The sequence below is a fragment of the Prinia subflava genome, chromosome 4 (genome assembly GCF_021018805.1).
Source record: "Prinia subflava isolate CZ2003 ecotype Zambia chromosome 4, Cam_Psub_1.2, whole genome shotgun sequence".
In the NCBI taxonomy this organism is placed as follows: Eukaryota; Metazoa; Chordata; class Aves; order Passeriformes; family Cisticolidae; genus Prinia; species Prinia subflava.
In genome coordinates, this window is record NC_086250.1 from 49,353,545 (window position 1) to 49,366,977 (window position 13,433).

General features: G+C 40.3%; 1 protein-coding gene across 1 annotated transcript; it reads left to right on the plus strand.

Annotated features, from left to right (window-relative positions):
- The first annotated feature begins 3,535 nt into the window (after window positions 1-3,535).
- On the plus strand, window positions 3,536-12,335 carry CAV2 (caveolin 2). The gene is made up of 3 exons (XM_063396711.1): window positions 3,536-3,763; window positions 3,880-4,067; window positions 10,784-12,335. Exons 1-3 carry the CDS (start codon window positions 3,611-3,613, stop codon window positions 10,932-10,934), a joined length of 492 nt encoding a protein of 163 aa, XP_063252781.1. The 5' UTR covers window positions 3,536-3,610; the 3' UTR covers window positions 10,935-12,335.
- Window positions 12,336-13,433: the final 1,098 nt, after the last annotated feature.

The window sequence follows — 13,433 nt, forward strand, 5'->3', positions numbered from 1 at the left end:
TCCTATAAACTGCTGGCAGAAGCAAATTTTTTTAAAAACTAAAAGCTCACAAGAATGAATTATGAAAACAAACTAAAAACAGTTCTAAACTTCTATTGGTGGGAGAAAAAAAAAGAAGTATCTAAAAATGTCTGAGCCCAGCCCCTTTGCTCTTCCCCATGCTCTCCATCTGCTCACAAGGAACCATATTCCCACTGCTGGTATTAAACAGCAAACTCTCTCATCCCTCAGTGGAGACTATTTGAGCACTATTAAGTCATCCAAGCAGCAACTCAGGAGATCTCATGGGAGTACTTGCTTTCTTCCTTTCTCATATTAGAAATCAGCGGCTATGCTGAAAGCTACTATAAACATCTCTATTACTACTAACTTAGCTTGGCTAAAAGTGATCCAGAAAATCCTAAAATCATTTCCACAACCACTTTTTGGCCTGAACATATTTATCATGTCAGCTCTAGTCTGACTCTCAAAGCAGCTTTCACCTCAACACATACAAAACCAATCTTCATAGAAGCATTTGGCTAAATTTAGCAGCAATAGACATAATTCAGCAAATTATATATAAATGTTTAGCCATGGCTTACATTTATTTGCATTGACTGGCCACTGAAAACACTGAATTTTACACTCCACAGGATAAAAAAAGACAAGAAAAGCAATGGAGCACAAGAGAGTTTCCATACACAAAGAAAGGATCTCATTATCCTTTTTAATGAAATGCGTCAAAGGTCACTGCTTCAGTGGTGACAAATTAGGATACATATGATGTACACACTTTTTCCAAAAGTCTCCCATCAGGTTTTCCTATGCAAACTCTTCAAACATGCAATTTATTTGAATTTTTTTAGCTTATACAGATATGGTTATATCAAGGCAATGTGTTACCATTTGCAGTTTAAACCTCTCTGTGTGTCAAATGTGAATATTTAAACTGTGCACTGTGTAAATAAGAAAATGTAGCTTCTAATCAATATTTTTAATCTGCAAGGCCCTTCAGGGTTGGTTTAATTTTAATACATCTCACATATCCCTGAACGCCACACAAGTTTCTCAGTTCTCTACAACTGCTTCCTTAAATGGATTTACATCCAGGCATAAATTTAAATGGTTAGAAATGGAGATATATTTCTTCAACAGCTGATGTTACCTTCAAGCAGAAGTTTAGCACATAAAGAACTACACCTGGGCCAAAGCGTGGAAGCACACACACATACATATGCATTTCATGCCACATGATAGAATTCCCTGGCTGTTACCAACACAGAGATTAAAACAAAAAAAAAGTCCAAAGGTTATTAGAGAATATCATGTAAAACTGAAGTTTTGCATCCTGTTTATGGTCATTTTTGTCTACCTTTACTTTTGTACTTCAAAGTGTTCTGTCCAGCCATGCTGGCAGAAAGCTGAGCCTGGTGTCCCTGAACATGGACACTGGAAAAATCCTTCTTACTGAACAGTGTATATACCTCCTTTTATTCCGTGCATTTGCCAGGGATTATAACTTCAGGCTGCTCTGGCTCAAGGTGATGCTTGATGCTGCTCACCTCCCTTGATAAGTCATATACAAATAATTTCCAAAATAACTACCAAAGTTATTGAAAACAGCATAATTTAAGGGGGTTTTAATAACCCCTCAACATCCTCAGTCATATGCAGACTTCAGTTTTTATTGCTTTTAAATAGGTTTTCCATGAAAAATATTATTCTTTCAGGAGCAATTGCATCGCCATTTTATTTCAAATCCTCAGAGATTACAAAGGTACACTCTTGGTTTTTCCATGGTGCTTTCTCCACGTTTATCAATTAATACAATAACAGATTTCAAAAAGTATATAGACATGAACAAGACAGTGCTGTTTGCTTTTTATAAAGGGGGCTGATACTGCAAGCCTACTCTCCAGTGGCAGACTGTGATTTGGGAGATCTTTCAAGAACCATTCCCTAGCTTTTAGCAAAGCTAGAACTGAGCAATAAAGCAGCAGACTCACTGCTCCAGCTGGTTGGGTTGAGTGAGATGCAGCAGGAGTGGTTGGGAAATGCGCAGAGCTGCTCAAAAGCAGATCCCAGGTTGTGCACATGCACCTGATCCATGCCTCTGGTGAGGGAAGAAGTAGGATGTAGTTGGTACAAACCAGTATGGTCTGACTTCTGTAACTAAGGGGCAAGTTTGGGAGCCTGTGTCAGTGGCTCTTACCTTGCTTTTCAGCAGCACCAAATCCAAATTTTTGTGGCTGGCCCAAGGAGCTACCAGAAACCTGATGAATGCCTTTGGGCTGCACTTAGGTCCCCATATCAGTAGACCACAAAATAACAGCTGCTGGACAGAAGCACCCTGAAGGGTAGGGCTAAGCCTCAACTCTAATTGGTTTTTTATTCTTCTCACTCATGGAGAAAAAAGTAAGGGAGGAAGGCAGGAGGGGTGAGGGGAAGCAGGGTAGAAATGCAGCTCAAAAGTATGTCTTGAGTCACCATGCTGTTTCTTTGCTTGCCTTCGAACCTATTTTAAACTCATATTTGCAGGCTTTTCAGACGTAGTCCAAAATATCTCCGTAAGATCAGTATCACTAAGCTCACTAGTATGGCAGAAAAATACCCACCAATATGAGTTACACATAGATGCAAAGCTTTTCTGCAGAAGTTTCTGACAAGAACAATGCAATATGAACCAGAACATTGTAGTAGGTGATTTCCTACCCAAGTTTTGCACAGTTATTTTTACATCACTTTCTCGTGAGCTTTTTAAAGATTAAAGCTCTCCTTAATGTAGTGGTGAAAATTAAAGGAAGTTAAATCAGCAACTTCCTCTTTAACAGGCCCAGACTATTGATTAGTAATATCACTTCTCTCCGAGACTGACAGGTGACTGTGCTTATTGAATACAGCAAGAATGAACTCCTGGCAGCTTATGAGATCACTCTGCATATCAATATTATCAACTACTTCTAGCAGTCATTATAATAATTTAGTGACTTTATACAGATCACTCTTAGGTTTAAAACATGTTCTCAAATAAGACAGAAGAAATAATTTGTACGGACGGAAGCTAAAACCCAAAGAAGCCATGAAAATATTTGTAACGGCAGATGCAGAATTTTATTGCATCAAAAATTAGGCAGTTAGAGCAGCACGATTCAAGTAAATCCCTCTGGAGAGTGACAGGCCAGTGGGGCCGGACAGGAGAACCTCGGTGGGCCGTGGCGACTCACCTCTCCTCCCTCCTTTCCCTGTTTTCCCTACAAAGGGGACACACACACGGCCTGACAGGCCCAGAGCACAACACCCTCCGCTTTTTGTTTCTGCTGCCTGCTGCTGCGATGCCACCAACGCTGACAAAGGCCAGCCGGGCACCGCAGATGCCGGGAAACCGAGCGCGGCCGGGGCAGCCCGCCGGGAGGGCTGAGCGCCTGCCAGGCGAGCGGCGAGGGGCTGCGGCGGCCCCAGCCCGGCCCGGCCCGCGGTGCCCCGGGCTCGGCGGGGCTCCCGCCGGCGGCCCCGGCGCGGCCCGCGGGGCGTGTCCCGGGCAGCCCCGCTCCGCCCCGGCCCGGCCCGGCGGGGCCGCGGCGGCGGACGGGGCAGGGCCGGGCCGGAGCCGCGCAGCGGCGGCAGCGCCATGGGGCTGGAGACGGAGAAGGTGGACACCCGCATCTTCATGGACGACGACGACAACTTCCCGCGGAGCGGCGGCCCCGCGCTGCCGCAGGCGGAGAAGTGCCCGGAGGACGAGCTGGACCGCGACCCCCACGGGCTGAACTCCCACCTGCAGGTGCGGGCCGGGCCGGGCCGGGCTGGGGGCGGGCGGGGCCGGGGCCGGGGCTCGGCGAGGGGGGTCCGTGCGGGCGCCCCGGCTCCCCGTGACGGTAGAGCCTCCTCTCGTTCCAGGTGGGGTTCGAGGACGTGATCGCGGAGCCCGAGCTCACCCACTCCTTCGACAAGGTGTGGATTTGCAGCCACGCTCTGTTTGAGCTCAGCAAGTACGTGATCTACAAGGTCCTGACTCTGGTCCTCGCCATACCCATGGCCCTGGTTGTGGGGATCGTCTTCGCGACGCTCAGCTGCCTCCACATCTGGTAAGTCTGTGCAGTGTCCGTCGGTGCCTGGGCTCTGCCGACAGCTCCGCACAACTCCTCTGCTCTGGCATTCCTCACTGCCCAACCACCCATCGCCCTCTTCACACCGGTAGTCAGATCAGCTAGTATTAACTGCTTTATTTCTAAAGGGACAGAACAGGAAACAGTGTTTTCTCTGTGATTCAGTACCCTGCCTTGGTTTTACCTGGGGTCTGTCATGACTGTATAAGCTCCTGGGGGCAGAGAGCCTGTATTCCCGCTTGGACAGCACCTACAGCAATGCATTCCAACCTTAGCTGGCTTCTGGAGTGATTATAATGACTGAATTTGGTTTTTAAACGGAAGTGCAGAATTTGTTCAAACGTGTATTTTAGATGAATTATCCAGGCAGAAGTATTAGTAACGCCTGAAGTTAATACTAACTTCTTAGTACCTTTGCCTCTTTCATTTTTTTCCTCACAGACTGAAGAAAACTTTTGAGGGCCCAGCTGGCTCTATGTTACTGCCTTAAAATGTAGTGCCAGTTCCTCGCATCTGGTACACAGCTATCTCCAGATGCAGTGCTCCAAAGCCCTTCCACCTAAGCAAAATAAACCCCTGCTGAGCTCAGGAAAGCTGCTTCTGGCCATGACACGAGTTCACAGGCAAATACACTGGCCATCCAAGTCACATCCAAACCTGTGTAGTTTAAGCATAATATACTCCCAGAATACCAGGAAGAGTACTTTGAGACCAGAGAGGAAGATGATGGTGGAGAAGGAAGAAAGGCAGAGCTAATAATGAGGTTGAGAAACGAACTGGCAGTCCAAAAGGCTGTAGAGGAAGGAATGGATGCAGATTATTGACATTATTTCTGCAAACCAGGATTTTCCGTATACGTGAGTTTTGGGCACAGTCGAATTTGACTGAAGTAACACTGGAATCCTTTACCTTTTATCAAGGAAAACAGAATACTAGAAGTGAACTCAAAACCCTAGGAATACACTGATTATCTGAACCTGTGGTGGCAATCTCATGGGTGCAGATTTCGGTTTTTGAAAGTACAATGGAAGCTTGTGTTGATGACAGTGTCAAGCCACTTTGAAAATTGATTAACTTGAATTTTGGAACATAGTGTTTGCAGTGCAGTTTAGAGATGCCCACTTGCTGCATCTCTTGTTCCCAAATTGTTACAAACAAACAAACAGTGCATAGGTGTAGTGTTGCCCAGATTTTTAGATGTCAGCTGTCACTGTGCCATAATGTGCAGTGTGACTACAAAAGGGCATGGTGAGTATATATAGGTTTCCAGTAGTGAAATATCTGTGGAAAAATCATCAATGCCAAATTTATTAAAACTGTAGTACTCTTTTTGTACTTGAGAAGGATCTTCTCTCTGGATTTCACAGACTGAATACAGAGTTTCACTGATCCAGGACTCAGAGGTCAGTTACTATTTATAGTAGTAGTAGTCCCTAGTGACTATCTCAGGAACTGTGGGTTCTCCGTCCATGTGAAGTAGGACTGTCTGAATGTAACACTTCATTTGAAAAGTTTCTCTTGACTTTCTGTGAACACACTTGCCTCCCCAACAAATCATTTTCTTTGCCCAGTGTTGTTGTCTACATAGAATTCTTTCGTTTTGATCTTCCTTGCACCTGGGATGGATGTGAAAGAATCATGTGACTCAGTAGTGCTATGTGCATCCCCTTGGACTCCATCCAGCGCTACCATCCAAAGGCAATACTGCCTCATATTCCCACAAACTCAAACTGGATTTCTTCAAACACAAAAGTGGGACATACTGAGACTAAGTTGGCATCTCTGCACCTCTTTGTGTTCCAGGTATCATGACAGTGAGGAGTTCAACGTTTCTGCATTTGAGAGGGTAGTGCAAAAGCAGTGCATTTTTAGAGGCCCTAAAAATAGGCTACTAGTTCCCTTGTAGGCCCATTGGGTCTGAAAAAGAAAGTAACTCCTTGTTTTGTACATGAAAGCAAGGGAATTCCATTATAAATCTGTCTTCAACTGTTTAAATGTCATGAGAAGCCCCTGGGGCAAACCCTCCCAGAAGTCTGCCACTCACAGTCTCTGTGCTGCACTTTTACCATCCAAACCAGTGAGGTGATGCTGTTGATATGTCATAAGGGAGCCTTTTCTGGGGCTAAATTCAAAACTATTTCAACAACATGCTCAAGCAGAAAGCTGTGTTGATGTCACACATGTTGTTACAGTTTTGTCAGCATGTTAAAATCCACAGAAGTCTAACAGCATTTCTCACGCTCAAGGGGCACCTTGTGAATTGCCTCCATCACACCTGATAGTAAATGTTGTCTTTCACCCGCAAAAAGAAAGCTAAGTAAGAAATATGTAGTAATACACTTAATTTTCATTTTTAACCATAAAGATGGAGCATATTGTGTTCCCAAACTGGCTGCTTGAGCCAGAATCTGGTTTCACACTACCTGGTAAAGGATACTGATGGGCTGAAACTGGGCCAGCTAGCAGGCTGGTGATATACATACAAACCAGTTCAAGGAAGTCAACTTCATGTTTTTCCTTTACTGATTACTGTCATTCTCACCACAGAGTGTGCAGGCCACACTGAATTGTAACATCTTTCTGTGAATTTAGCAAGCTTTTAAATATGTCCTCATATTGTAGCTCTTAAGGTTATTGATTTTTGAACATGAACAGAACACTTCTGGTTTTTCAGGTGGCTTGTGCAAAATCATTATATTTCCTATAGATCAACAACTGATTCTTGTTCCAAGCCACGTTTGCCACCTCTTGGAAATTAACACTTGAATATCATATATGCTTTTTTGTAGTCTTATCAGAATAGTGTTCTGGTACATTGCATATTTACTCCAAGAATCAACCATAACTTGAGTCTTGGATCTGAGATGGGCTCACTCAGCTCTGTAGTCATCACTGGCTAAAGCAGTAGGCATTCACAGCACTTCCCCACTTGAGCTTCCATTCACAGTGCTAAGATGGAGCCAGGGACCTACATGAAAAGCAGTTATGAACATGCATTATTTCTTACCTTTTTGTATTACACAACCATTTACGTGACTGCTGCTGTCATACTCAACCCTAAAACCATGTCCCTACTGACTGCTTGAAATTGAAATAAATCACACTACCTTAGAAAGGTCTACCTTATAATCTGGTGGTGCTGCCTTGATGCCTCTTCTTTGATGTCCAGTACATACCCCTTGGTTTAGGAAAAAGGAAGTATGGGGATGTTGTCTTGCTTCTTTTGTAGTAGTTTTATCTTTTCTAGTCTACCCAGGTCCTGGAATACATGTTATTTGATTTTAATGCACTTCAAATACTGGGTATGAGTTGTGAAAGGCTTTGGTGGTTATCCATTGCCTCACTTGTCCAGATGGTTAATGGCATGCTACAAGAAGCTGTACAACTTCTAGGTAATTTTTAGCCATCTTTTCACAATGCTTGTATTGTATTGTAGAGCTATACAAGACTTTAAATTCACAATCATGATGGAATTAGGTAATTTAAGCACAGAAACACAGAGCATTTGAAAAATAGTATTAAGACATGTCTGAAATTCCATTTGGAAAACATTACAGAAGAAGGTGTGATTCTTCACTTTGAAGCCGGAGTCTGAATTAATGGTGCATGACTACTCCAACATTGCCCAAGTTTGTGAAAAGTTGGTGCTCATTATCAGTGGGAATTAAACTGCTCTGTCATTTCCAGGAGGTGTTTGGTTCTTGACAGTGTTTGTTCAGGTCTTAGCAAGAAAAAAAACTAATGTGAACAAAAGTGAGAAACGTTGAGAGGTATAATTTTGTAGATGAATTTGAACAGAATGCCTTGAACAGAATAAAGAGAAAACAGGATAGGAGGGGAAAAAATGGGGTAATTTGCACTTTTCAGCTCAACAGTTCCCAAAAGACACGATTCATCCCACTTGGTCAAAGGAAGGATATCTTATAATATATATACGTAGCAAGATTCAATGAGGGGTCATATAGGTAGCTGTCTTCAGCTTAGATGACAAATTCAACAGACCTTTCATTTTCTTCCCAATGCTGTGTACTACATGTTAACACTAGTAGTACCAATATGGCATCAGTGTTGATATCCTTGGGATATGCTACTTTAATTTTACTGTTAGACATGACTCAAGCAGGTAGTTCCATGTCTGTGAACAGAAGTGCAGACCAGGATAAATCCACAGCAAGGGATGGGTATGTTATATTTGTCAGGTCACAAAAGCAAATACGTGGCTTCTCATAGCATTTCATTATTTATTTTTAAGTGTGACTGGTCACTCCACAGAAAGCACATTGCACCCTCTGGGAACCTGGAAATATCACACTGCTGCATAAGATATCCTGTGCAGAACAGGATGAAGACTTGTACACATGTAAATACACATGTATATACACACACACATAATTTAAAACTTAGAAAATACCTTTTATGACTCGCCTTGGTGTAAAGGATTTTCTTCTTTGAGGAGAGATGTTTAAGTAATTGTTCTATGAGTAGATGGACTTTTATTTTAAATTGGAAGTTATTTACATTCATTAGCTTTGGTTACAACCATGTCTCATGTATCCTCCTAGGGATTTAGCCTACATTGGGTTTTGCACGCACTTACCATAAATAAAAAAAAATTGAATAACAAGTGCCTAAAGATTGTAAAACATTACCAAAACATTTTAATGTTTAATTTGCTGAAGATTATCAAAATAGGTTGAGTTCCAGTAGTGTGTAAATGACCTGTACAGCAATTTCAAGTATTATGATCACTGCTTCTCCAGCCTTCTACATCTTTCTGTGAATCTTCTGCATACTGTGGTATTTGTTTAGTTTGTATTTTGTGTGATTCTGTTAACACAGGGTCCAAAAGAAATGTTGTCTTTTCTGCTTCTCTCCAGTTCAGTTAGATTTTTTAAAAAAGGCCAAATTAATTATAGATGGTTGCAAAGCAGCATTTACACAGTCCTTATAAACTATCTGAAATGGAAGAGGTGAAGCAGAATAGCCATTTCTGGTGCTTTACTGGTGTTGCTTGGAAAAATAGCAATTTTTTTTTCTTTTGCATTATTTACGTTTATCAGATGCATTCTAACAGGTTAAGACCTAATTTTTTACTCTATAAATCATCTATTCTATATGCAGTGATATTATAGGTGGTTATAAACACATAGTTTACAGGGTTCAGTTTAAAACTAGAGTCACATTATTCCAGTAATGCTCACAGTCCTATATGGGGTGTTTCAGCAGAGACAAAAGAGAAGGTTTTAGAAAAACTATTCTTGTTTAAATCCATCTGGGCTAGCTTTGAGTAGAGCATTGACGTACTAGTATATGGCCTGCATTGTCTGACAAAAGCTGTTAGATAAACACTGAAAGTAATTAATTTTGATTCTGTACATTTCTAACCTTCAACTTTTTAAAATGTGGTAGGTTTTTTTCTACTTTGTTGATGCATTGTAAATACACAGCATCTTTTTTTTCCAGACTTATGATGAAATATTAAATTATGTATTTTCTGTCATTCCAGTCAAAGTCAGTGAAAGTTCTGCAGTGGAATTATGCAAATGCAAGATTGGGAACTTAAATTTTGAATGCAATAGTAAAGTAGAACAGAGTTTAATATCTTTATCAAAAGAGTCTATAGCTTCTTTTACCTAATTTAGAAAGTAAACATGTCCAGTATGGCAGAGATTTTTTTAAAACCTTGCACTAGTAGAACTTCAGTATTATCTATGGAGACATTTAGTTTGTCTGTACCCAAGTAAGAACAGCATAGTGAAATGACCAGAGGTTTAGGCCAGTAAATGATTAAGGAAGGAAAATAACTTAAAATAGCGTGGTCAGTCGTCATGTATGCACTGGCCCTCCTGAGCTGCCCAAATGTGCACTTCTGGCTCTCCTCCACTCTTAGCATGCTTGGCTCAAGCCACCAGTAATGACATTGTTTTGGAATTGGTACACGTGGAGAGCAATCCCCAGATGCCAATGCTCAGGAGATGAGCACTGTACTTTCTAGTATGCACCCTGAGTGAATAAAAAGATCTTTTCCCCTGATGAGGAGTTCTGACCATATTGTAACGTTAATTTCTCACCCACAAATGAAAACCTTTACAGGATCAGCCCATTTTTCTGAGATGTGGCATGTACCTGTATTGTAATAATCTGATGTAACTGGATATTGTCTTCCTGCTTCCGTTTTCTGTAGCATCTTGCAAGAACAGATTGTAAAGGGTGCTGTTACCAGTAAATCAAACTGGGGAATGTGGTGTTTCTGTCAACCCCTAAAGACCCACATTCAGATATGACCACAGCACAAGGGGGTCCTTAGGAGATGACTGCTCTTCAGCCACAGTGGGTGGCAGCAGGGTCATGGTAGCAAAAGTTCATCATTCTAAATGGCATGTAAAGAAATTGCCAGTTGGTAAACAGAGACACAATGAAAAGAAAGCTGGTGTCTACACTCTCATGTTGCATACAAATGATTCTGGCCAGAGGACCACATGCATATGCAGGTGTGAGGCCTTGAGCAAACAAAATTGATAGAGAATGACTGCAAGAGAGTAGAGTCAACTTCCTTAAATATTTGTATTTATATTATGAAGTTATAAAAGTTAAAGACTTCTCTTTCATAAGATGTTACACTTGTGTTTCATGATCCTGATTTCCCCGTGCTGTAACAGCACCAGTCTTCAAATCTTTCATTTTCTGTTTTCCAGGGTTGTGGTGCCTTTTGTGAAAACCTGTCTGATGGTCCTGCCTTCGGTGCAAACTGTGTGGAAGAGCCTGACAGATGTTTTTGTTGTACCGTTCTTTCAGAGCCTAGGCCGGTGCTTTGCCATGGTTAATATACGCCTGGACCAAGAGTGAACATCAGAGATGTGACACTGCTGTAGGTGTAGCTGGTGTTATACTTCTTTGCTAACCTAACATACAAGTACTTACCATTCATTCCAAAATGTTAAATTACAATGGCTGGTTTAAGTGGGAACATGCTGTTTTCATTAAAACTCATTTATTATCAGGGAGATCCATTTAAGAATTACTAGACAGTTTTCATAGCTCTCTATTTTAACAACAGAGTGATCGTGGAGTATATTGGCAACACTTTATTTTAATGGTAGGTTGATTGGTAGATTACAGGAGAATTCTCATGGAGGATTAAGAGCCACCATAGTGATAATGATTGGTGTTATTACTATAAATAAATTAATGAATAGGCTGTGATACCTTAGACAAAACTGATCTCTAGGGTTTCACACTGACTTTACTGCAGTTCCACCAGGGATTGTTTCTGGCCTCGCTATGGACAATGATAAACCCAGTCCTCTGTTATCAGCAGTTAAAGTGAACGTGACTCATTGCATAAACATACAGGGAAAGGAACTGTTGTGTAATTCTCCTATATTGGGGGTGGGGGGAGCTCCTTAGAAGTTTATCCCTTAAAATAAGGTGTTAGCTAATGATCTGTAACATTAGCTAATCTGTATATTTTATTTAATGAGAGATTAACTTTGCTGTATATTTTGTACCTTTGTAAATGACAGTTGATCAGGTTTTTATGAAGCATAGTTTCTCTAGTATTTGAATTCTAACCAAGTTATTAAGCAGCAAGAGTGAGACACTGCAAAAATTACTTTAGATAACTAAAATTTCCTTTCCTAAATTAAGTAGATTTGAGTGTTGCTGTGCAATTCTAATATATTAAATATACATGATTGTGTGTAAAAGCAAAGATTATAAGTGTTTTCATACACAATTATGCAAAAGACTTGGAAATATCTGTTTATGAGAAATATCTGTTTATTAAAAATTGAGTGTAATAAATGCTACCCTGCCTATTTCTGTATATTATTGGTGTGAACATTCTGATATTTAAAGCAACAGACACTATACAAGCACTTTAACTAGGTAGCAAGCTCTTATAGAAGCCAAGTGAGTGTACTCAGTATCTTTGTCTAATTCTTCTAACCTACTGACTTGACTCCCTCTGTTGGCATCTTTACTATTTCAAAGCCTAACGCCTGAAAAAGACCCTTCTTTCTTCTGCATTTAATATAAATTTTTAAACCAGAATAACAGAATGTATGCAGGGGTGCATTAAAATTACATTAGCCTTCTGGTGGGCTTGTGCTGCTGTTTTTTTAAATACAGATGGTAAGTTGCAATTGTAAAATGTTTGTATGATTTAGAATGTTACTTTCTAAAGTGATGTCTCGAATTTGTTATCAAACAAGGTATCTAATAAAATAAAATGTCAGCTGCTTCCCATTTTCAAGTTAATTTCTTTTCAGATTTGTCAACTTCTAATCAAATTCTTACAATGCCAAACAGCATAGAGTACCATGCAGTTCTTCCAAAATATATGAGAGATAAAGAAATGGACAAGTATCAATACAGTTCCACTATTATCAACTGCTTTAACGTATTTATAGTAGAAAATGACATATCTCTGTCATCTCTGCAATTAAGCCCATACAGAATGATTGCTTTCTCTGAAGTATGTTTCTCTGCAGAATTTTGGCAACATTCAAAATAATACTTAATTCTTTTCACAGGTGCATGCTTTCTTTACAGATGAGCTGCAGAATTTTCCTTTTCTTGTCTGTTGGCCTATTAAAGCTACCTGACACTGCATATTCTGTGTATATTAAGAACATCTTTGTATATTGAAAGTATTTATAGCATTTGTGCCATTTAGAGAGGGATTCATATGGCTTTCATATGGCAAAACTGGACCTTAATGATTAGTGCCCATGGAAACTTCTCTTGTTCTTTTTTATTCTGCAAGAAGTTAGCTTGTTTTTCAGATGTGTTCTTCAAATACCTTTCTTGTGTTAAAAACGGAAATAACTCTTTTGAAAATAAAAATTGGCCAAGCTAGGCTTGAACTCTTTTGAGAGTTATTTTCTTTTACAGTGTCCAAGGACTTTTACAAAGGTATTTTCCACTGAAAAAATATCCCCTTGATGAATTCATTTAAAAGAGAAAAAGAAAATAAATCAATCAGTACTAGTTCTTGTGTCTGAAAGGAGCCCTATAAAAGCCTAAGCTTTGAAGGAACCCAAGTCTGGATTTTAAGTTTTGAGAATGAGGCCATTCCCCAGAGAAAGATGTATCATTTTATGGTATGAATTCCTGGATATATGCATTCTTAAATAGTTTACTAAAGTCAACTGGCTCTAGCTACCAAGACTATTAAATAGCATGATTTGGTTTGTTCTTATTTTGATTTAGGCTTGTCATTGATTAGTTCTTTTCACCATTTCTCTATCTGCTACAAGACTCAAACAAGCTTGTAATTAAAGCTCTTAGTTTCTTAGATATTTATAGCAATATCTTTCTCTGGAACAAGTGTGCCTTCACTGT